Raw genomic sequence first — 21,637 nt, 5'->3', positions numbered from 1 at the left:
AAAATCAAATACATGTTGTCCCCTACGTGACATGGTGTGAAGCTTTATCATTCTAGACATGGTCTTCTGCACCAAGTGTACTCATAGATGTATGTATGTGTACTTGTGTGTGTGTCTGTATGTATGTATGTATGTGAGTGTGGATGTGTAAAATATTCCTATGTACCTAAACCTTTCCCACTTCCCAGTATACCTCTTCCTATTGGTTCCCTTACATCATTACTAATCTGTGTTTTCTCTGTCTTGAGTTCTTGTTTGTTGTGATGTTTAGTGTTTTGTTATTTTATGTTTTGTTTAGTCATTATTCCAATTTACAGCAGGTGCAGATAAATAATTTTAAAAAGCTAACAAGTTTTTATAATGCCTTAAACAGGTACCAAAGTGAATGTATATTGAATAATTCCATGCATTGGTGATCGTTAAGCCCTTTCATTCATTGACTTGCATTTTATTCTATTTTTTGCTTAACCTCCAAAAAACTGATGATAACTTTTAACACATTTTTCTATTGCTGCTAGATGTTCTTAAGCTCAAGGGGCCTTTAACAGTTACATGATAGTTTACCTATTCATTTCCTCTTGGTTGCAGCATAAATTCCTCTTTGGTTGCAGTATGAATCCTAGCTGGTTGCTATTTAACTTTCTTTTGGTTGCCTCATGATTCCTTGTTGGTGGTTGTGCAGGAGGGAATGGCATGCTCAGTGAGTACACTCGAAATGAACTGCGGGCTCACGTAGGTGCCCGGAGCACAGGTGGTGGGGGAGGGGGAGGGCCAGCCTCCCCTTCCCCTAGTCAGCAGCAGCAGCCACCACAGCAACAACAGCAGCCGCAGCCACAGCCACAACAACAACAACAGCAGCAGCAGCAGCAACAGCAGCAGCAGCAGTCGCAGCAGCAGCAGCAGCACCATCACCACCCTCAGCAACAGCCACAACAGCAGCAGCAGCAGCATCAGCAGCAGCAGCAACACCAAACCTCACCACCACCACACCTGGCCTTCCAACAACCCCCCGACCATCACCACCACCACCACCAACACCACCTTGAACAGCCGCTACTTCACTCTTACTCCCCCTCAGGTACCTGTCCTCTGACTGTCCCTCATTTCATACACTAGCATCATATGCAGCATCAGGTAGTCTAACCTTATTTCATTGTTTTTCTCAAGCCATGTCAGTTGATACTTAGGATTCATTTTTGCTGCCAGTAGCATCTTTGGCAGTTTGAACTCATGGTTACTTAGCTGACTGGTCATGTGAGCTGCTTAAGTCAATTCAAGTATTATCAGCTTCTTAGCTTTGTTTATAATTCTCCTAACTGTGCTTGTTGTAGTCTTTTGCTTATCACTAGCTGATTTTGCCATATGTACAGACTCATCCACTCTGACAACCGAATGTGTCTCTTGTAAATTTTATCCACATCCTTTCTCTTGATCATTATTACCCTTGTATTGCACGTGTAGCTTTGTACACTTACTATTAAGTATATATTTTAAATTGATTTAATCCAATCTTGCCAAAGTAGCAGTTTTTAAACCTGTAAGTACTGAATGTGTTGCTTGTTACTCATTTGCCGTACTTTGTGGTATTTCATCAACATATGACATAGCTGTTGCGAATGTTAATGTATATTCATATTTGCCTATTGAGACATGAACTACACAATAAAGGCTTTTAAGGTTATACTCAAGTTATCATTCAAGGAAAGAACTTGGTATATGTCTATTTTGTATAGTGTTATTATTGTTTCTCAAGCAGCAAGTGGATCTAATTTAGTCAATGATCATTACCGTTCTGCATGTTAGATGCCAAAAACTTCACTAGAGCAAAATTTTTAAATGAGATTTCCAGTTACTACTTTCAATAGATTTGGTCAAATACCAAAGAATTTCATCAGATGTGAATAGGCAACTGCTGCTGAATCTCCCCATCACCCTGTTTCTCATTGTTCTTGTACCTTATTGGAGACTTTCACTTATAACATTGATGTTAGGTTCACTGCTTTGTTTTATAGGAAAATATTTACTTTTTGGTGAAGTGATTTGTTTACAGAAAAAGAATATTTTGCTTTACAGTTGTATTCAGAATTTTTTTCAATCAGTATACTATAGAATCAAGGTACGTATATTATAGTTTGAGGTATTACAAAAAATTAAATTCATCTTGAAGTGATTGCAGCCATATAAAGGTTTAAATATAGAAAAAATTTATTTTTTGATGGGTAATTTGAAATAAAAACTTCATACTTGGATAGTTTTGAAAATTAAAAATATCTGTCATTAGTAATTTGCTCTGATATTGAACAGTTATATAACTTAGAAGAAATTCAATAGCTTTTATTGTTATATAAATAACATCTTACAACTCATATTTCAAATCTAAAACTTTAGCCGTGTTACCTACCTGCACTGTATTCATCATTAAATAGAAGGCTTTAAGATGTTTAAAATTGTAAAGAATCATGTCTGCCATGCAAAGTATATTTTGTTAATATGAATAAAATTTTTTATAATGATTTAAGTGACTTTGTTATATTTGTAGGAATACAGTATTAATTTTTCTTTGTTTATAGAATTACCATATATTTCCGTGTATAAGACGACCTTTAGATAAGACGAGGTCAAAAATCATGACAAATTTTAATGAATTTATCTCATATCTGCAGTATTTGACGATTTCTAAATGACCAAACCGAAATGTTTTTTGGAGAAAAGTGAACTATACATATTTATAATAATGATGACTTAAATAAAGGTTGTTTTGCTTGTTGTATCCAATTACAGTATTACTATTATCATATTGTCACTATATTACAGAATATAAACATCATCATGTACATCAGTTGCGTTTGATATTACTGTATTTACATTCTTAAAATCTCGGCTGATTTGAGTACTATTATCTATATCTTCATTGCCATTATTTGTTAGAAGAGATATAATAATAGATACTTTCTATCGTAAATTAATGGAGTTTGGTTGAAAACTTGCATATATTACTTCTCATGAGGTGCAATTTCTCCAGTTCTGAACATCACTTCCGCCTGGCCATTATTTGTTTTATTCAGCCTCGGCTATAACCTGCAGCTTTAATTTACTAGTACGTATTCTTTCTTGAGATCTCCATTGCAGAAGGGATGAACAAAAATGTATTTTATTTTTACATAAGGAACCCACCATTGAGATTGGTAGGGTTTAACGACGACAATTTTCACGGAACGCCTAATAAATGCTCACGGTAAATGATGTCAGCAGTCGCTGTTTCTCAATTCGATTGTTTATGTCAACACACGTTTACAATATTTGCTTCATCTAGAATTCTAAAAACTGGAATTTTTTAGTGGAGAATGGAGGAGTACATTAGTATTACAGTTGATAGAGAGAGAGAGAGAGAGAGTAAAACTTGTTTTACTGTAGTCATTTTACAATACAGTACTACCTCAATCTTATGCGATTCGAGTTCTGTGAATTCACAATAGCGCAAACTTTTCATTGGAACCGAACTAATTACCATACGTATTTCACAGACGCAAACGCAACCCTACAAGTTTGTTTGTCCAATTGTTTTTATGTAATTTATAAGTATTCAAACTTTTGTGTAAATTGAATAATGAAAATAATATTCTCTCTCTCTCTCTCTCTCTCTCTCTGGAAATTAAATAACATTAAATAATAAAAATATTTTTTCTCTATCTCTCTCAAAATCTTTTACTGAGATGAGAGAATTATTATGGTACATTTAGTTCTGTGAATTCACAATAGCGCAAACTTTTCATTTGAACCGAACTAATTACCATACGTATTTCACAGACGCAAACGCAACCCTACAAGGTTGTTTGTCCAATTGTTTTTATGTAATTTATAAGTATTCAAACTTTTGTGTAAATTCAATCTCTGGAAATTAAATAACATTAAATAATAAAAATATTTTTTCTCTATCTCTCTCAAAATCGTTTTACTGAGATGAGAGAATTTTTATGGTACATTTAGTATATACGATGTTTATTAATATTTTCAAAATTAATATTAATAATATGACTGCAATTACAAAATTCTTGATAGTATTTTTAAAAAATAATCTTTCCATTTCACTTTTAAGTAAGAACAACTTTTTCTACCTTTTTCTCTTTTACTGAGATGAGAAAATTTTTATGGTGCATCTACTATTTGTTTATTAGTTTATTAATATTTTCAAATACTGTAATAATAATAACAACTGTAATAACAACATGATGCATGTGAAGAATTCTTTCCTTCATCTTTCTTTTGAACTCCACAGAAGCTTGAAGTCCACAATTGTCAAATATATCAAGCAATGTGACAGGAGGGAGAGTGTTGCCAGATTAGTGATAAAAGATATTTTTGTACATGGAACTTACCCAGCAGATATATACTTAGCTATAGACTCCGTCGTCCCCGACAGAAATTCGAATTTCGCGGCACACGCTGCAGGTAGGTCAGGTGATCTACCGCCCCTGCCGCTGGGTGGCAGGAATAGGAACGATTACCGTTCTAGAACCAGATTTTCTCTGTCGCGGTAGTGTCAACATACGTTGTTGCTACCTCCTGACTTGATTTTCATTTTTTCATCGCCATCGACCTTCTGGGCTGTCTTTTGCAGGGAAGTACTGGGTCTTTGGTTTGGCATACGCTTTTATTAACTTTTTAATGAATTTGGCTTCGAAATTTCGAAGAATATATTACGTGAAACTACCGAATTTTTCGGTAGACACTTATATTTTGCAATAAGGGAAATATTGATTTTTTTTTTTTCACTAATACGTGTATAAGTGTTAGAACTTGATGAAGGAAATATAAGATCTAACTTCCTACTTTAGGAAGTCAGAAAGCATATAACTAGATACGCTTCCTTTAGAAGCTTTAAGAGCTCTCGTACTAACGAGCAGTTAGAGTATTGACAATTCTAGTAGTTGTTGCATCCTCATCACCTTCTTACTCCACAGAATCTACAAATTCATATGTGCAAATTTGAAGATACATGGATGGAGCTCAAAAGGCGAGCTCTAAAAAGGTAAGAAGTGAATATAGTGTTCCCAGTGCAGTGGAGGGTGCGTCTGATCGGCTCCGTAGCGCTTCCAGGCCTAGACCTCTTCCAAACTCCCAGACCCAGTGGAGGAGGAAAGTTGACAGCCGCAGGAAGGTTAGGGAGAACCCCCACCGGTCAGGCGTCCCCTCGGCAGGTTCTGTAGAACGTCCCAGACTGCCAAGGATAGCCATTGATAAGGCATCCTTTAAAAAGTGCGTCTCTTCATCTTACATCCGAAAAGACGAAGAATGTATGTTTGGAGTTTCGATGATCTAGCGCGTTCTCTGAAAACTAAGAGAACACTGAGCAAGAGCCAGCCGCGTTCCAGCAAGCTAGCGTGAGCTACGTTCCTATAGCCAGCAGCGAGGCGCGTTCCAGCTAACAGACTAGCGCGAGCCGCGTTCCTACAACCAAACGCGAGCCGCGTTCTAGAAAATTTTTCTTGGCGCAAGGCGCCTTCAAAGAGACGAAGCGCCAGCCTGGCGCAAATTGCGCCAGAAAAACAGACGGCTAGAGCAAGGAGCCTTATAGTAGAGTGGCAATCAGAACGATCCTTCCATTGAACGTTTCCGGGCAAGAGGCTCTTTCTAAAAGGGGTCTAGTAGGCGCTCGGAACTGTCAGGGCGCACGGGACCTTCCACGCAAGCAGAACGTTCCAGGAGCGAGTCTCCTTTCTAGCGTGCGGAACATTCCAGGCGCGCGGAACATTCCAGGCGCTAGGTGCAAGGATCCAGGCGCCAGAATATCCTTTCTCTATCTGCCTCGGCAGGGAAAGAAGGTAGTAGAGTATCTGCTGTATGAGAATACGATACGGCAAATCATAAGCACATACCGTAGTTACTTCTTTGCTGAGCAACTCAATTACCAGTATCCTTCCAGGAATTTCCTAGGAAGGACTACGCTTAAAGGGATTGTTAAGACAACACCTACTTAGCTTCTAGATTTATGGAAGTCTTGTTCGCTTAGATATGCATTATAAGAACTTCCTGAAGTTCGATAATAATTTTATAAGATTCCTTTATTAAATGGAGTAGCTGGCAACTCTGGAAGAGTAAGGAAGGCCAGTCGGCTAACGAGACTGCTATCGCTTAGACACCAACGCAGTATCGTGTAGGTGTCTGTCATGAGTGGTCGGTAACATGTCTCTCTCCTGCGGGATGGAATGAATAACCGTGTCTCTCCCCTACAATCGTGGTTTTAGCCTCGGATTGAGGGGATAGTTAAGCAAACATAAATAAAATATTGTCTGCCTTTTGCTAAGAAGCTTTCAATAAGAAAGATATTACATCATTTCAATGCTGTTTACCGTAGGTAACATTTTTAAAGGATTCTAACGCAGCGGAACTCTATATTGTATAATGCTCTCATGCTTACGAAAGCATGGCTTATTAGAGTACATGCTTAGTGAGAAGATGAATGTAGTAGAGAATTCACTTTAAGACTACGGTATGGTCAAGTCTTATGCACATACCGAGGTTAACTACAGAATTCCTAGTATCCTTACAAAGGTTTCCTAGATTAATGCTGTTTACCACAATGTGACAGTATTATAAAGGATTCTAATACGGCAGCGCGCGATATATATAATTCTCTCATCCTTTCGAGAAACGCACACAACCTTTTTAAATTCGGATATTGCTCAAGAGAAGTTGGGTGAGTCGGATGGGAAACATTCTCTTAGTGGCAGAAGTTGTTTCCCTGAATGGACTATACTACGTATATAAAAGTTTTTTCCCACTAAGAACGGAATTAACATGTGAAGGATGTCGGGTACCATAAAGGCATAGATGTTATGGCACATAACCTAAAAAGAACTAGAAGGAAGCGCCAGCTTGGCGCAAATTGCGCCAGAAGCGCCTGCCGCGCCAGAAGCACCTGCCGCGCCAGAAGCACCATCCAAGATATTTTCTCGTTTTAGCGAGTTATTAACCTAAGAGTCCAGTAGCCTCTCGGACAGCAGGCTCGGTAACGGCAAGATTCGTTCCTGATTTCGTTACCCATTTAATCGAAAAGGGGTCGCTTACAAGGAATGATGAAATGATTTATTTTAATCACTTAGGCCAATTCCACGACACTCTCATATCGCAAAGAGCATCGAGAATCTCTTTTTTCGCCCCTGTTCGCGTTAACAAAAGAGAACCTATTTGGGAACAGACACGGAACGTAACGATCCTTAAGAGGTTCGATGCAAGATTTTGCATGTCCGTGAGAACCTTCTCGATCGAAGATAATAACTGTTAACGTATGTCTAACATTTATTGAAAAGAGTTGTGAGAACCTGCGGAAAGTCTTCTTCATAGATCTCTTTGTAAGGTAGAAGACGAACAGGCTTCCTTTAGACTGCTTCTTTTTTCTCGAACCAAGAGAGGTAGCAATATAAGACATCTTTAAATTTAAAGAAGGGGAATAAACTTTAGCCTTTTTTCCCCTAGTTATAAATTCTTAACAGATATTAAGATAATTGGGCGTCAAAGGAAGAGAGGATGTATGCCTCATTTGGCCTTAGAGAGGTTGGATTCACAGAAGTCACGTTCTTCTCACAGCATGTTTCGTAAGGCTTTTCCAAGAGTATCTGGATATTCTATCAGAATCTATTATAAATAGACCTATAAAACCTCTCCACTCTGAGTCTGTCCGCGTGCAGACTGACCAGAAGTGGACATGAATGAGAGGTTTTTTCAAGGTAAATGACAATAGTCATGGCTAAGACATAGAATTGCTGCAGATCGTGCTAGATGGAATGAGGAAACTGTCCTCTTCCGATACCTCTGTGAACCACATAGCGAGGTTTTTTCTTCACTTTCAGAGGGAAGAATCACCTATGTATATATCTGCTATCAAAGAACGCAGTAAAAGGCCATACTCTGTCTCTACAAGGGGAATTAGAGATAACAGAGGATTAAGATCTTCGGGATCTTATACGATACCGCAATACGTCAAGAGTAGGATATCATGTACTTCGAATGGGTTTTTTTTTTTTTTTTTTTTTTTTTTTTTTTGTGGCCACAGATTCCGTGTTCCGACAAAATGGAACTGCTCCTCATCAAACTTCTTTGAGGAAGTTTATGAAGGAATTCTTTGTTTCTCTTAGCCCTAAACGACCAAGAAGACAAGTGAATTTTTTGTGCATTGGAATCTCGCATCAGATTCAATGGAGACTCGGCAATGAGTTCTTGCCAGCATAGTATGTATGGCAAAAGAAATAAATCCCTCTATTCCTGACGCAACGCTTTCAGATAGAAGTTTAGTTGCCCAGGCAGGGTACTTACATTTTCATCTACAGAAGAAGAGATGGTTTAAACGTTTGCCTACAGAGTCTTCGGGGTGCGATGAGGGCTCAAAATGCTTCCCAGAAGGTATTCAGAAGGATACAATAAGAGCTAGAAATCAGGGTTCCGCCCAATTTCAGCTCAGAGTCTCCTTCGACTTCCAGACTCCTTCCCTTCCTTCGGGCAAGGATAGGGAAGATTCTGCAACGAGGAACCTCATCAACATGTAAGAAGAGATCTCGTTAGCAAAAGAAGTGTTCACGAAGGATCCTCCTCGGAGGAAGACTCTTCTCTCTCGTATTGTTAGATATCCTGTCGTCTACTGCGTGTAGCTGACTAAAATCACCTCCCCTTGCCAGGGGCCAAAAGCTCAAAGGGGAAGAATTTCTTCCACCCTTCTCCAGTCTCCTGATAAACTATGTGGTTGTTCAGGACTCTCGGACAATGTAGCGCCAGCCAAGCGCCAAATGCCAATACAGGCGAAAAACGCCAGAGGCGGACAGTTCCAAGGAACTCTGTAATGGTCGGATACTGAGAAGGAGCGGGCCTCCAACCTGGCGCAAATGCGTCAGAGGCGAACAAATCGGACAGATATAAGAGTGTCCGATGTGGACATCGCCAGACAGCCTAGAGACTCTTCCAAGCTCGAAGCTCCAGCAAGTGTGGAGGAGCCAAGCCAGGCCAGGCGGAGGCCGCAGCCAAGGCTCTAGGAGGACCAGCCAGGCTCTGCCAGGCGCGAGGCGCCAGCCATGCTCTAGGAAGCCAGCCAGGCTCTAGAGCCAACACAGGCTCTAGGCGCCAGCCAAGCTCTAGAAGCCAGCCCGGCTCTTGGAGCCAGCCAGGCTCTAGGAGCCACACCAGACCTCTAGGAGCCAACCAGGCTCTGGGAGCCAGCCAGGCTCTAGAGCCAGCCAGGCTCTATGGAGCCAGCCAGCTCTAGAGCCCAGCCAGGCTCTAGGAGCCAGCCAGGCTCTAGGGCCAGCCAGCTCTAGCCAACCAGGCTCTAGGAGCCGCCAAGGCTCTAGAAGCCACCAGGCTCTGGAGCCAGCCACTCTAGGAGCCACCACTCTAGGAGCCAGGCTCTAGGAAGGCCAGCCAGGCTCTAGGAGGCTCTGGAGCCACCGGCTCTAGAGCCAGCCGGCTCTAGAAGCCAGCCAGGCTCTAGAAGCCAGCCAGGCGCCATCCAGGTGCCAGGCTCCTTCAAGGCTAGGCTCCAGTCAGGATTGAGGATCCATCCAGACGCAAGGCTCCTTCCAGTAAAGAGAAACCTAAAGCTCTGTCATGTAAGAGGGCTAGTCCCCATTGATATGATACGGGTAAGGCTCTGCCATGTAAGTGGGTCAGCCCCCATTGGCACGATCCGAGAAGGCTCTGTCGTGTAAGCGGGCTAGCCCCCATTGACATGATCCAGATGGGTTTGTCAGTCATAGGTCCCTACCTCGCTGAAACTCTTGAGGCACGCAGACTCATAGACAGTAATCATGAAGTCTTCTGCCAGGCTCCAGGTGCCTTCCAGGCGCAAGGCACCAGCCAGACGCAAGGCACCAGCCAGGCGCGAGGCGCTAGCCAGGAAGGAGGAGCCAATCAGGCACCAGCCAGGCGCGAGGCGCCAGCCAGGCGCAAGGCGCCATCCAGGCGCGAGGCTCCAGCCAGGCTCTAGGCGCCATTCAGGCGCAAAGCTCCAGCCAGGCGCGAGGCGCTAGACAGGCGCTAGGCGCCTGCCAGGCACGAAGCGCTAGCCAGGCTCCAGGCTTCACCCAGAAGAGATCTATATCAAAGAACGCCCTGGCCTTCTTTGAGACATTGTGATCTCATAAGCACTTGATAAGTGCATTGATGATTCCTTCAAACAGCTGAGAATTAAAAGCGCATGAAGTGCGAGCTTTTCCGAATTCTTGTTCTTTCCCTAACAATATGTCATAAGGACATATTAGCTGTCACATACGGGAGATGCAACTCTGTGTTGACTTCCCATTATCCGAAGGATGTCAAGATAACCTTCGAGGGATCCTTCTCTCTTGGTTGATACGTGTCTGCGGATACATTGCTGGGATAGGGAGCAGATACTGATCCTTAACTAGTGAGTTAAATTTTATTTAACGTCGTGTTTTTTCTTTGGGTTGTTTGAAAGGAGTTTGTAGATAACTCTTTTCAACTTAAGCACTAACCCTCGTGTTAGGATCAGGTGATCGGGATCGGTGTTGTGCTCCTTAATTATGCCACTAGGCATAGGCATATTGTCATGTAAGAGGCTCTGTCGAGTAAATGGATAAGACCCCATCGACAGACCCACAAGAACTCTTAGCCATAGGTCACATCCTCGCTTAGGCTCTTGAGGCGAAGCAGATTCCTAGGCATTAGCCATGGAGTCTTCCGCCTGATCAAGTAGGAACCAAGGTTTTATTTATTTATTACCTACAACGTATGTTGTTTACCTGTCTATTCAGTAAATAGTTGTCTCTTTCCCACCACCAAGGGTGTCAATCAGCTAAGTATATATCTGCTGGGTAAGTTCCATGTACAAAAATGATATTGTTAAGATACAATAAAGTTTTGTACATACTTACCTGGCAGATATATACGATTGATGGCCCACCCAACCTCCCCTCAGGAGACAGGTGGAAGAGAAAATCTGGTTCTAGAACGGTAATCGTTCCTATTCCTGCCACCCAGCGGCAGGGGCGGTAGATCACCTGACCTACCTGCAGCGTGTGCCGCGAAATTCGAATTTCTGTCGGGGACGACGGAGTCTATAGCTAAGTATATATCTGCCAGGTAAGTATGTACAAAACTTTATTGTATCTTAACAATATCATTTACTAATTTCTCTCTCTCTCTCTCTCTCTCTCTCTCTCTCTCTCTCTCTCTCTCTCTCTCTCTCTCACACACACACACACACACACACACACACACACCTACCTCTATTTTTTACCAACCATTTATTTATTGTTTTAAGGGTAATGTATTAAGGTAACTTTTAAAGGGTATTACAGTAACTTTCATTTCATTTAAAAGTTACCTTATTACTTGTAAAGACTACTCTTTTTCTCTCTCTCTCTCTCTCTCTCTCTCTCTCTCTCTCGTAGTTAGCGGTAGCATAGATAATATTTATTGATTTAATTTTACCTCTACCTTCTAGAACTGTAAATGCCTGTTCTAAAACAGACATAACTAAGAGTTGCATTAGTCCAAATAAAAAGTACTGTTTGTTCTTGGAAAGGAATTTCAGAAACAGAGAAAGGGACAGAATAAAGAATTACTTAAAAGTGATTGAGAAGACTTCTAAAAATAGATTGGTTGGTCGGAAGGGGGAAAGAAGAGAGAACTATGTTGTAGTATGTAATCTTCACACACTCCTGTATTTTTACCAATCCTTTATTTCTTTTTTATGGGTAATGTATTGAGCTAATATTTAAATGAAATTACAGTAACTTAAAATTTCATTTAAAAGTTAGCTTAATATTTAGGGAGCATGATTAGGATCACATTTAGTATTCAAACTTTAGAAGTAAGTATTTATTGCTTATTTTTAGAGACCTTGCCAAACTTACGCAAAACTCCCCATTGCACGAGGGGGAGGGGGTCTGGAACCTAACCTCGCTAAAGGTCGGGGTATTACTGTATATGAACAGATCGATGATGTGCCATTTGCATTCTGGTTTTGTTTAGTCATAACATAATCAGGTGATTGCATTTTACTGATATCATCACTGTCTATAGTTGCCAAATAGAACTTAATTCAGAGATGCATTCCTTTCGTAAATTATCAAAGCTGGGTTTAACAAAGCTGATTCTATATCATGTTTTTCGTATGTTCCCTAAAAGAAAACCATTGCTTTATTTACATTTCATCACCATTTTCAAGCAACCGCTAATAACAATACAACAATGAATGATAATCATCATATACAATTATCGTCCATATGACTGAATTGTTCTAAACCGTTACAAACATCTTTGCGTGCTGCCTAATTTGATGTTCACTGCGTTTTGTTACAAAAGCAAGGGGGAATGTGAAAATAGTAAGTCATATGATCATTTAAGAAATGCCATGGATGGTACCGGAGATGATTTGGATGATATCGGCGACGAAACCGAAATTGATTCGCCAGAACCAAACTGGAATCCCATGATGGTGGCACATGTGATCAATCCTGTGATATGTATGAGAAACTTTTAATGAAAAATGAATATTATGTTATCCTAAATGTTATTACTACCGTAATTACACTACCATAGAAATTTCTAAAAAGTTACCGAAAGATAAAGGTTCCTGCAAGCCCAGCCATAAGTCACTGGTTCCATGCAACGTAAAAGCACCATACAAACAAACCAACGAACAAGTCGATGATTACATTTTCTCAGTTGGGATTGCATAGATAAAAGTTTGTTTCATTGATTCAGAATTATTCCTCAAATAGGCTATTTGTTATGAAAATATGCCCATAATACATGAGGTAAAAATTGTTTTATTGTATTTATCACCAGTTTATTTCATAAAGTGAATCATCATCTATGTTGGTCGTTAGAATATAGCACCGAGTCCGAGGTTAACCTACTGATACACATCTAGAATTCAAGGTTTGATTTTTAGAATTGTAGTATGAGATGATCCCCAATTGTTTTGGGTGAATTTTAGGATTTAACTGTCGTCTTATATGCGGAAATATACTGTAAGCGGCCTATTTTGGATCTGAGAATGCAGTGTATATGGTATGGTAACTGTGGTTATTGCCCATGTAGCTCTAACATTTCATTGCTAATTATCTCATATTTATTTGGAATCCTAGAGCTAATCCTATAATTTTTCATTAGTCAAAATTCAAAATTTTCATCACATCTTGCCTGCTTTTGCTGTACCCAACTTTTTATGTATCCTTGGGGAAAAATTTAAGTTGTTCCAACAGGAATACAAACCTATGTTTTCATAGATGGGGTACTCAGTGTCATAATGCACAGAGTACTCCATATATGAAATTGTAGGTTTTTATCCTAGGAAAAATACAGATTACTTGGAATTTGGTTTTTCGTCAGATATGGACAGTAAAGGGACTACTGTAGTATTGCATTCAAAGTAATGTAATGTACACAAGTGAATGACAAGAAAATGTAGTCTTTCCATCTTGGCAGTTAGTGCTAAAGTTTATTTATTTAATTTTTTTTTTTTTTTTTTTCAGAAAATTTCAAGTTTTTTTCTGCGTATAAATATTAACCTTTCAGTGCTTGGTAGGATTAAAGTGTTCATTTTGCTGAACAAACAGACATTTGAATTTTTATAGAAGATTGTTGAATTAAGGCATGAGGCAACTCTTAATTCATCCCTACTTGTGTAATATAGCCTTATTTTATTTTAGATTTCTTATTTAAGGAGGTGTTTGTTATTGTAGATATAAATTATGCTAGTGAGAAGTACTTAGTTCAGCAATACCTTTGGATATAATTGTTATTATGCTTTGTCATTTGTTCTGGAAAAGTTTTTGGCATTACATACCAACAATTTAGCTGTGATATTTGAATTTGTTGTTTATTTTAGTACTTGGGTACTTGCTGCATTAATTGCAACCACTTTTGCTAAGTCAGCATTTTGCATGATTGTACATTCAAAATATCATTACGTATCTCTGGATCCTTTATTTTAATACATATGTATCTTGAAGATGAATGGTTAGTGTTATGCACTTAGTATGAATGATTAGTCTGGAACACAAATCTTTTCAGGAAATGTTGTCAGAATGATCAAATTTTAATTTATTTGTTATGATTACATTATTATTTATGAGTAAACCTTTCAAGTCAGCCTTATGAGCATTAAGATTTTATCTCGGTGGTCTGATTAATCAAAGAAATAGTAATGAAGTACTGTATTTTTTTTAGGATAGTTCTAATTGTTAAGATCTGAATTTTGATAAGAGGAATCTTAATTTTTTGCATAAGCTTAAGAAAATATGAAGACAGTATGCCAAAGTAAATGATAAATGTAAATGAAACATATATCAACATTGTAAATATAAAGAAAAACTAATATATTTAATTAACTTATTAAAGATTTACATTTTGCTCATTATGACGTATGTTAACCCTTTAACGCCGAAGGGGTATAATAAAAATCGTCTCCCGTATGCCGGTGGGATCTGGGAGTGAGCGCCGAAGCGGAAAAAATGTTTCGTTATTTATATGAAAGTATTTCAAAACTGATAAAAGCTACAACCATGGTTTATTTTTTTGTTGTATTGTACATGAAATTGCGCACATTTTCATATATAAAACTTTATGTAACGGCTAATTTAAATGGTGCAAACATTACAACCATCGGACGAAAAAATTTCTGATTTTTTTTCTGAAGAGTTACCGCACAAACGTAAGGAAAATGTTTTTTTTTTTTTTTTTCATAAATTCACCATAAATCAAAATATTGTGCTAGAGACTTCCAATTTGTTGCAAAATAAAGGTAAATGATTGAATATTATTTACGTTGAAATTATAGACTTTTTAGCTTTAGCAAGTTTAGAGGTTTTTTTTACCATTTCGGTCGAGTCAAAGTTGATTGAAGGTTGATATTTTGGCACTTATCATTATTTATATGAAAATATTTCAAAACTGATAAAAGCTACAACCATGGGTTGTGTTTAGTTGTATTCTACATAAAATTGTGCACATTTCCATATATAAAACTTTATATAATGGCTAATTTAAAATGGTGCAAACATTACGACCATCGGACGAAAAAATTTATGATTTTTTCGGAAGAGTTAATGCGCGGACGTAAGGAAAAAGTTTTTTTCATAAATTTACCATAAATCAAAATATTGTGCTAGAGACTTCCAATTTGTTGCAAAATGAAGGTAAATAATCGAATATTACTAGAATATAAGAGTTTTAGCTTACAATTGCGTTTTTTGACCATAACTTGAAGGTTCAAAGTTGACCGAAGGTTGAAATTTTGGCACTTATCGTTATTTATATGAAAATATTTCAAAACTGATAAAAGCAACAACCATGAGTGTTTTTTTGTTGTATTCTACATGAAATTGCACACATTTTCATATATAAAACTTTATGTAACGGCTAATTTAAAAGGGTGCAAAAATTATGTCAATGTGACGAAATAATTTCTGAGATGTGTCACTGATACTTTTTAGTGCGATAAGAAAGAAATTCGCGCCTGCGTCGTAACCATTGTAAACAAAACAACGCCTCTATCCGTGAACTCCCAGCATCCCCCAAGGCTCATAATTCAAAAGTTTTTGCCTAGTTGGCCTATAACTATTTTTCCCGCGAATTTTTAAAAAAACTTTTTTATATCGACGTACCATACGTCCAATCGGCACCCAACAGACAATTTATATCGACGTTTTATACGTCCAATCGGCGTTAAAGGGTTAATGTAATTTTGGAGTCCTTAATCTGATAAACTTGTTGAGTTGGCCTTAAGGTTTGTTTTGTAGTTTTGAACCTTCAAGTTATTGTAAAGGTGACAAAGAGTTGTTTGCTTTTGTGCACACAAGAATGGTGCTACAAATGAAGTTTTTCAACATAATTTGGATAAAAAGTTAGTTCCAGACTGACCATTCCTTGATACAGCAATCTGTAACTCTTCATGGGTTTAGGTTACTGATTTTTTTTTTTTTTAAATTTGAACTCCCAAGAATGACTTAATATATTTTATGAACACTGATTGCATTTAAAATCTTTGGTGGCAACTTCATGTGTACAGCAGTGCCCACCAGTTTTGGCAAATGAGGTCAGTGGTTAACAAAATAGTGTTAACCATTTGAAATGTGGCATGTAAATATAACTAATTTGAACTAATTTAAACCCTTAAAAAGGGTTATAAACTTATTAACTTCCAAGTGAAGGAACTATATTTAATTTCAGCCCGTAATGTGAATGGATGGCTGAAATTTGGCTTAATTTTAGAATTGGATACTATGCTTTCTTATAATTACAGAATTAATATCATATGAGGTAGAAAAGCACTGTAGAATATAGTGTTATGAAGGGGTTTTTATGTGTTATTTTATATTTTTCTTCACAGGAAGAAAAGTTTTCCAAGCATGAATGGAGTAGTGAATCCATCAATTGAAAATTATTTTGTAGGAATGCAAAATATGTAGCAAGTACATGTATGTAACTTGAAGGTAGAAGGAAAAATTAATTGACAAAAATAGTGACCAAAATGCTGCTGCTCTGAATTGTATAGTAAAATGCAGGAAAGGAAGAGGCTCTAGAAATGGGGAGCAAGTTTGATGAAATTGTATACGTAAAGTTTCTAGCAAAGTTGGTAGAATGATAGGTAATGATGAGGACCAAAAGAAAGGTTTTAATTATTTATTATCTTTAGGGAAATAACAAAGAGCATGTATTTCTCTGATTTTATTTTAAAATGAACAGTGCAGTTGCCCTTCTTATTTGTAAGAGAGAGGTTCTCTGCCAGATTTCATGAGTGAGCTCTGCATAAGACCTCAGGTTAGTATGTTAGAAAAAATACAAATTACTTAAAAAAATTATTCAAAAAAAATCTTTATCACATCACTGACATCACTACAACATTCTTTCAGTACTGCAAAGTTTTTGTGTGTGTTTAGTATATTTTCTCACTTTCATTTCATTATCTAGTGATTTTGCTTGATTTTATTTCTTGGTCATTAAATATATATCGTGGTAATTGTGGGTGTTGGTTGCTAGTAATTGTTAAGTATCTTTTAGACCAAAGTAATCTTTCTTGAGGCCTATTTGTTTTTTTTCTATTCTAAATGGTAACTACGTATACCTCAGTGTCCATACCAAGGACTTCCTGGACTGGCTTGCAGCTCATTCATGTCTTATTAGGGTTTATAACCATATCTCTTGTGTACTTCTTACTAGGATTTTCATAGGAAAATTTTTAAAACATTTAAAACAACTTTATTCTTTTCTGAAAGATGAAAACAAGGATATTAAAATTAAAGATAAGGGTGCAAGAGGTATACAGGCAGTATTCTGAAAATTTTTGGAGTGAAGAAGTGTAAGAGATGATTCCACAAGATATACGTGGAGTAAGAGGATTTTGAAGCTGAGACGCATGTTGTGATAGATGAGCAAGTGCTAGAAGAGTTAGCACACATTTGATATCTTGGGAATACAGTGGATTTGAAGCAGTAAGGACAGCCACACTGTGGATGAAATGGAGAGAGAGCTATTCTGCTGTTAAAAGTCCCTTCAGTAGGAAGAGAAAAGCAGTGCATATATGGTTATATATTGCCTGTGCACTATATCCAGTAAAAACATGGATACTGACTGACAAGGAAAATGGAGATTAGGAAAAGGTTAGCCCATATGAAAGTAAGATACGGCTGCAGTACAGTAAGAAGAAAGTCTTATGAATGATGGCATGGTAGAGAGATCTGGTAACAAGATGTTACAAAAAAAAATTCAATGAATGAGATGGTTTGAATGTTATGAGAAGGGGTGAAGGACAGTCAGAAAAGCAGCAGGTATGGAATTAGCAGGATGAAGGCCTGTATGAAAAAGGGATAGATGAAGAGTTAGGCCTGAAAGGACTTCAGGGAGAAAGGGCATAGGGCAAAGGGTGGTGAGAACTCAATTTGCTTGCAACTGCTTGGAAGGAAAAGCTGACAAAGACATTTTTGATGGTTATTATTTTTCCCTAGCAGGCATAGGACATTTTTGATGGTTATCATTTTTTCCTAGTACACTTTAACCTTAATAAATTAAACCCCAACCTCCAGACCATATAGAAGAATGACTTTTTGGTTAGCATCACTCGTAAGGAAGTAATTAAAGTAGATCTTGAAAGCTGGAATTTAGAATGGAATCCAGTTTTTAATGATCCTCTGTTTATTCTTCTTCCTCAATCAAAATCTTCCCCTATTATTCTTAGTCATGTCTGTCACTTTTTATTAGTCACGTCTGTCACTTTTTATTTATTTTTACAACAGAACAATTTCTCCCTTCACCCATTCCTTCTTCAACCTTTTTCATCATTCAGACATACCAAGCAAATGTGGATGGCCATTCAGTCACACCATCACTGTCATACTGCTGAATATCTGGTAATCCCATCAACTCTTGGTGTTTTTCTGTTCCTATAACTATTGATTAGCTACATTACATATTTAACAGTCACTTCTACAAACATTTCCAACCTTGAAGTAACCTTTCCTACCTCAGCATCACTCATCTTTTCTTCTTTTCTAACATATCTTCAAAATACTCTTTTTGCTGACCCAGGATTGCATTGTCTTCAGATAGCATCTCTGCATTTACATATTTTTCCAGATTTTTTTCATTACTCTTATTCTGCATTTACTTCTGTAGAATCCTATTTTATAATTCTTAAAAGTTAATTTCCACCTTCTCCACATTGGTTTTCATTACTTGCTTTGATTATCATTACTTGTTTTTTTATACTCTCTTGTACTGACTACCTTGTCCAGTCTCATGTATGCATGTACATGATTGTATTTTCTCTCCTGCAAAAGTGATTGTATTTTCTCTCCTGCAAAAGTGATTGTATTTTCTCTCCTGCAAAAGTGCCTCATATAATTTTTTTTCTTCACTAATTTCTATATTCTCATCCAACCATTTGCTGCACTCATTTTTATATTCACATTCAATTACTTCCTGCTTTTATCTTTCTTATACCTGTAGATTCCCTGTTGTCCCTATGACCCTACCCTGTCCCTACTCTATTTACTCCCACATCTTTCTCTTGAACTTTAGTCCACAGTTCATACATTTTTTGCAAAAATGCTTTTTCTCACTTCTTGTTTTTCAAATTCTTGTTTAATTCTTCCGTCTCTGATGTACTAAGAGTCTAGCTCTCTTTTCTGGGAGATTTTTCTTTCGCAAGTATACTTTAAATATTCTAATTAGGAAACTGTAGCTCCAACAATCAAGCATCTTAACAAATTCACCCTCACTACACTATTGTCATTTCATTTACTACTTGAACTCCCAGTAATCCCATTTCACACTTCTGCAGGTATGTCACGTAACAGACCCACCTTTTCATGCTCTCCAAACTCAGTCATGCAAAGATTCAGTGCATTTGTCCTTCCATTATCATGCCCAGTTTTATAGCCAAGTGGCAGAATGAAGATATGTTAATAAGGAGAAAATCCATGTTGTCCAATAAGGAGAAAATCCATGTTGTTAGCCAGATTTATGGACATCTAATGCAAATAAAAAAAATTTTCTTTCATAGGAATAGATATCAAGCTGTACAACAATATCCTGATTTTAGGTCCTACTTAATGGAGTATCTAAAGGTTAAGGTTATAGCCTTTAATAAATTAATTGTTTACAAATCATGAATTGAATTTTTGATAGAATTAGTTTTGTGTGTATGTGTGTGGTTGGGAAGTTGGGGGATTAGCAAATGATCAGTCAAAGTTAATTTTAATACAATTATTGGTAGAATTTTTTAATGGAAGGCAATAATTCATGGTGTATGTTATAGTGTAAGCTGAACCTGGATTATTCCTGTTGGCAAAGGAAAGAAAGTTTAGATGTTTTTAAAATACATATTAGTGTTAGGGAAATAAAAGAAAAATCTTTTTACCTGTTGTACCTATATTTGAACACTCATATCTGTATTTATAGAGCAAACTGTTGAGTATTCCTGTAGTACTGGGAGAGGCATTGTAGGAAACTGATGCTGTATTTTTGAATTTATTAAGTTTGAAATGTATTTTATTTTAAGAGCTGATGTGAACTTGGGTCTTAAGCTTTATTGAATGATGTAAACAGTTTTGCCATTTTTCATAAATTTGTGGAAACCATAATAACTGTATAGTATAGTACTATAGTAAAGAAAGTTACTGTTTGTTTATGTGTTTTTCAATTGTTACATAGTTTAAGATTGCTTCATGTCTTATGGGATGTGTGTTTTTGTGCACTTATGTTAATAAGTAGCTCTGTTAATTGTATTTTCAGGGTGCAATAGATTAGTGTCTCTATTAAATGTATTTTCAGGTTATGATTACTCTTATCTGCAGAGTGCACAGAAATTTTCACTATTCAGTGTTAAGAGTTTTCGAGCAAGGTTGGATGCTTTTTGTACTTAGTATTGATCTCCATTGTTTTTATAAAAGAAAATTCGTAAGGTGCCTCCTTTTTAATTCAGCACAGCCAGCAATATTTTTTTTTTTGTTCCACAACAACAGCATGGCTTAATTATTAAGTTTTTTATTGCATGAATTTGATTGCATGAACACTAATGCATGAAGAATGTTGTAACCACATTCACTTTGTATAATGACTCAATTTGGTTATAATTACAATATGTAAATTTCCCTTGCAGTTTTAGAATTTTTAAATCTTTACAAAAGAAAATTAATTTGACTTATTACTGGCAAAGTTCGCTTTAATTGATAGAATATAGTTTAGGCACTTTTCAGATATATCTCTCAGATATTTCATTTTTATATATATACTATATATGTATACATGTGTAAAAGGTATAATACTGTTAACAGTTTTTCATTTTATGTTTATGTATATGCAAGGTAGGCTTATATGTTATTTAGTTCATGGGTGTTAATTACATTTGTGTAATGGTGTTAAATTTTCCTAACAAGATTGAAAATCTAGGTTTCTTCAGGATTTAATAGAGATGTCAGCTTCATTCTAGTCATTTCGACTTTGACAGTATTGCACAAGAGACTTTTTCATATAAAGCAGTGCAGGTCAAGTCTCAAATATCACTGTCACTATGTGATATTCTTTTATATTCTTTGAACGCTTCATGCTGTACTGTAGTCAGAGGGAAGTGGCTACACTTGCTCACCCAAAATAAGACTAAAAGCACACTTGAATATCATTGATTTTAGGAGGTACAATACATTAGTAAGAAATTCCATGTCAGTGGATACCAGGTTACAGTATATGTCACCATAATACACGAGTTTCATCCATTATTGGTAAACCATTGGCATGCAAAATATATTTTTCCCATTTAAATTGTACAGAGGAGTATACTATCATGTTTGGAAAAATTCCAAGAAATATTTTATATAAAAACTCTGTTATTAAAATTTATTTTTTTACACTCCTAATTATTTATCTTATTAAGATGACATTACTGTAGTTTATATTGGAAATAAGGTTTAGATAATTTCATTACAGTATACATAACAATGGGCATTGAATTGTGGGCACTAACAGTACAGCATTACTTAATTTTTTTGCCTTAAATTTACTTCAAAAGTAAACTGACTTTCATTAATACATACTATTACATGTATGTATAACTGAATCACAACAGTTTGGAACGTGATAAATCCATAAATAAAGGTATAAGCCACGAAGGAAAAATAAACAA

The 21,637-nt window shown here is 37.0% G+C and overlaps 1 protein-coding gene across 14 annotated transcripts in view; it reads left to right on the top strand.

The window, feature by feature from the left end:
* The window catches only part of LOC135219289 (trithorax group protein osa-like), a 475,370-nt gene that overhangs the window by 436,203 nt on the left and 17,530 nt on the right, over nucleotides 1-21,637 (top strand). For 12 of the 14 annotated variants that reach the window (XM_064255930.1, XM_064255926.1, XM_064255933.1 and 9 more), the window contains one exon: nucleotides 683-1,078. The exons of the other annotated variants lie outside the window; for them this stretch is intronic. In XM_064255930.1, the coding sequence (XP_064112000.1) occupies nucleotides 683-1,078 (396 nt within the window). The remainder of the gene's footprint in view (nucleotides 1-682; nucleotides 1,079-21,637) is intronic. 14 annotated transcript variants of the gene reach the window in all.

This window comes from Macrobrachium nipponense, chromosome 1, assembly GCF_015104395.2.
Source record: "Macrobrachium nipponense isolate FS-2020 chromosome 1, ASM1510439v2, whole genome shotgun sequence".
Lineage (NCBI taxonomy): Eukaryota > Metazoa > Arthropoda > Malacostraca > Decapoda > Palaemonidae > Macrobrachium > Macrobrachium nipponense.
Note: the sequence above shows the minus strand (reverse complement) of the source record. Positions and strands in the feature narration are given on the sequence as shown.